A 3,338-nucleotide genomic window follows, 5' to 3' on the forward strand; every position below is an offset into this window, starting at 1 on the left:
CCTCTCAAGTCTAAATGTGGCCCTCATGCCCTGCAACGACTCGAAAGAAATCACGAAGTTCCACTTACAACACGATAGGAGACCTGACTTCCATGAGGCAAAACTAGCGAGTCACAGTGGTTCCTGTCATAACTCGAGAAGACCTCAAAGCTTCAAGCCGCAACTCGAGAAAAACCATGAAATACTGCGCTCCACGTACAGGTTGCCCCTATCCGCTAACTAGACTTTCCAGATGTTCCCGACGAACAATAGCCAATTAGACTTTCACTGTGTCCAGTGAAAGGGGAGTCAGGTGCAGCCTCCCTTTCAGCACCGATCCCCAGGTCGGGTTGACAGGGTGCTGATCTTCCATCTGTGAGCCGCAGGCCACAGGTATCCCCGTTTGCCCCTGGCTGTGTGAGCAGCTGAAGGGAGTTTAGTCTCCGCAGGTGCCCAGCAGGCCTGCGGCTTCAGACCGGCAGAGGTGAGCATCTCAGAGGACAGGAGCCACCGTGCCAGAAGTGGAGTGGAATCCACCCTGAGGGTGGGCACTGATCGCCATGAGATGCTCCTGTGGGACTTTGATGGGTCCAGCACACTCTTCTCCCAGAGAGCGAGAGAGATGTCTATGGGCTCTGCTAGGCCCTCTGCTCCCTCTTGTGGTCCCGAAGGCTGGTTGTCACCATCCTGAGCACCTAGCTATGAGATGATGATCACTGCCTCCTGAACTGTGTTTCCCTTTGCCCGCATGTCCATGCGAAGTGTCAGGCCATCTCTGACATACACGAGACATGTGCATTTCCTCTCATTGGACCTGCATATGTTTCTTCTCTTTCCTTCCCGATCACTGATTTTCTCGAGGATATGGGGGCCAAAAGGATGGTGGGTCTTTCTCTGGCTTTGTGCTCTGAGGAACACTTCTCCTTTTGTTGGTGTGGGTTTATCTTTCCATTTCTCCTGCCTGGTTTATTGCTGTGAGTTTGTTTGTGTCGGCAGAAGAACTCAGCATTTCCCTTGTGCCTGATGTGTCCCAATTACCACAGCACTGCCTACCTGGAGATTTTGAGCACATTTGCCAAGAGGCTTCGTTTGGCAGATGACATCTTGAAAGGACCTACACTGTCCTTTCAGATACCCAAAGGCTACTGCAAATGACATAGAAACCAGAATTCTCCAGTTTGGTCTTCCAATATGTGGGGAGTCAGAACAATCCACTGAGAAGGGAAAAGCTGCCGACTCCAGGATTCTGACCTAGAGAATTGCATGGATTATAGAATTCATGGGGATGCCAAGAATTTAACAATGCTGAGAGACTATACCTTTCACCTTCAGTCAGAGCAAAATCCAGTTTCCTTTTATTTTAGGGATTGACATTGATTGGGGACCCCGAAAGGATGGGAAGAAATGTAGAGAAAATAGACTCAATGTTATCAGGAGGAGGAGAGAGAAACGGGGAGTGCTTACCATGAATCCAGGCTTTGCTGGGACGTGTAGGGGGAATAGAATGAGGGTGTCCAAATGTAGACAGTCATGATGCTTAAACTGCATTGTGAAGGCCTCCATATTCCAAAATGGCATCAAAGAAGGAAAATTTATTGGCACACACTTGAGAGCAAAATATACAGAAAGCCATAAAAGACATAAAAGATGAGAAGAAAGATGCTTAGGAGCCTAATGAAAATGAGCTCAGGGGAAGGAAAGTCAATCTCCCCTGGGTGGGGAGTGAGTGGACGGCTGCCACGGGGAACACAAAGGGATGGAGCCTGCAGAGCCAACCGCGTCCATGGACGAGGTTTTTGATGAAAGGGCTCTGGGTCTCTGTCCAGAGCATGGACCTGTTCTTCCTGCATGGATGGGACAGACACGGTGGGTGTCTGAGTCCTTGGCAGGAGACAGGGTAGGCTGCCCCTCTGTAGGTGCTCACTCAGGCCCTGACTTGGGTTCTGCTGCCAAAGCCCTAGCAGGTGTAAGTTCACATGTATGTGGAGGTTCTGGAAAACGGGGTGGGACATCGGGTCCTGGGGCTGTGGTTCGTGCAGGCACAGAGATCCGATGTGCTGAGTGTGCTTGCCAGTATCCGGCTCGCCCCATTTCTTTGGGAGGGGAAGTCTCAGGTCTCGATTTCCCCTCAGTGGATCCCTGGGTGTTGCACCTGGAGCTCCAACTTCTGTAGGGACAGGTTTTGGACGTGTCTGAGGCTGGCTGAGTTTGACGGTCAGAGCTAGAGCTGGTGGAGAATTAGAGTTTGCCACAGGACAGCATTAGCATGTGCCTAAGTGGGCACGAAAGCTTCCTAGAGATTGTATAAGAATACCTAGCATCAGAGTCTTCTCTGCAGGCTCCAAAATGCGTGGTGTGAGGCCAGCCATTGCTCCCGGACCAGCCCCATCTCTGGGGGACTCCTCCCTGTGTGGCTCAGCACTACCTCCACACAATCACAAGCAGCAGCCCCAAACGCCTCATATATTTGCTCTGCCCTGCTGGGTTCCAGGTCCTACTGCTATCTCCGAGGCAGGGCTTCTCAGAGTTCTGGGTCAGGGCCGGCTCTGCTGAGTTCCGTGGCAGCCTGAGACTGGGCCCCGGGGTGCGTGCTTGGTGGTGTCTGTGTAGCAGGCCTGGCCTGCTCCGCCTTCATCGGCAGTTGGGCTGAGCCCTCCGTGGCCATGCTCACCTGGAGCTTGTACTGGGCCTCCCGGGCAGGGGACTGGTGCTCTGAGCCCTCCCTCTGGGAGGTGGATGGTGTGTGCCCCTCAGGGGCCACCTCGGGTGGGATGCTCTGCAATGATAGAGACCATCAGCCAGTCCTGCTTTGATATTTGTGAGCTGAGACTGACCAGTATGGCTGCTGCTTCTGCCCGTCTGCCCTTCTGCTCCCAGAAGGAGCATCAATAAAGATATGCTGAGATACCCACCCGGGAGAACGGAGACACCCCTCAGGGTGTGAGGTCAACTTGGTCCACCAGCTCTGCCTGTCCGCTCACCATGACACGCAGCCTGCTCTCCGCTCGGGTGTGGACACAAGTAGTCAAAGGGCTCCAGACCCACATGTGGCTGGGCTTGCTTGAGTCAGACACACGCCGAGAAAACCCCTTCCACACACAGGGAAAGGCCTCAGGCTTACCCGGGTGGGACGAGAGAGGTGGCAGGACCCTGTATGCATGCACTGAGCTTAGACAGGATTTGGATGTTAATACACAAATGACATGAACACAAAGGAGCCTGAAGGAGAGGTCTGAAGGGACACCAGGCGAAGAAAGGGACACTGAGAGTATACCGAATGATGCCCAGCAATGAGGGTCTGATCTACAGGGTCTAGCTGCACTCCCCGAGCCAGTGGGACCCTAGACTAGGCCTGTTCT

The 3,338-nt window shown here is 53.2% G+C and overlaps 1 protein-coding gene across 1 annotated transcript; it reads right to left on the bottom strand.

Annotated features, from left to right (window-relative positions):
• Window positions 1-1,571: 1,571 nt before the first annotated feature.
• Window positions 1,572-2,348, bottom strand: LOC148773803 (uncharacterized). The gene is made up of 2 exons (XM_088832677.1): window positions 2,294-2,348; window positions 1,572-2,206 (listed from the first exon to the last, which is right to left on the bottom strand). The coding sequence occupies exons 1-2, from the start codon at window positions 2,346-2,348 to the stop codon at window positions 1,572-1,574; spliced, it is 690 nt and encodes a 229-aa protein (XP_088688803.1).
• Between the last annotated feature and the right edge of the window lie 990 nt (window positions 2,349-3,338).

This window comes from Moschus berezovskii, chromosome 26, assembly GCF_049115385.1.
Source record: "Moschus berezovskii isolate FMDL1 chromosome 26, NW_MosBer_1.0, whole genome shotgun sequence".
Lineage (NCBI taxonomy): Eukaryota > Metazoa > Chordata > Mammalia > Artiodactyla > Moschidae > Moschus > Moschus berezovskii.

Bases quoted from the DNA above. Each gene is read 5' to 3' on its own strand.
- LOC148773803 (XM_088832677.1), bottom strand. From the start codon at position 2,348: ATGGCTGGCCTCACACCACGCATTTTGGAGCCTGCAGAGAAGACTCTG. The intron at 2,207-2,293 runs GTATTCTTATAC...ATTCTCCACCAG, and splicing joins AGAGAAGACTCTGATGCTAG to CTCTAGCTCTGACCGTCAAA.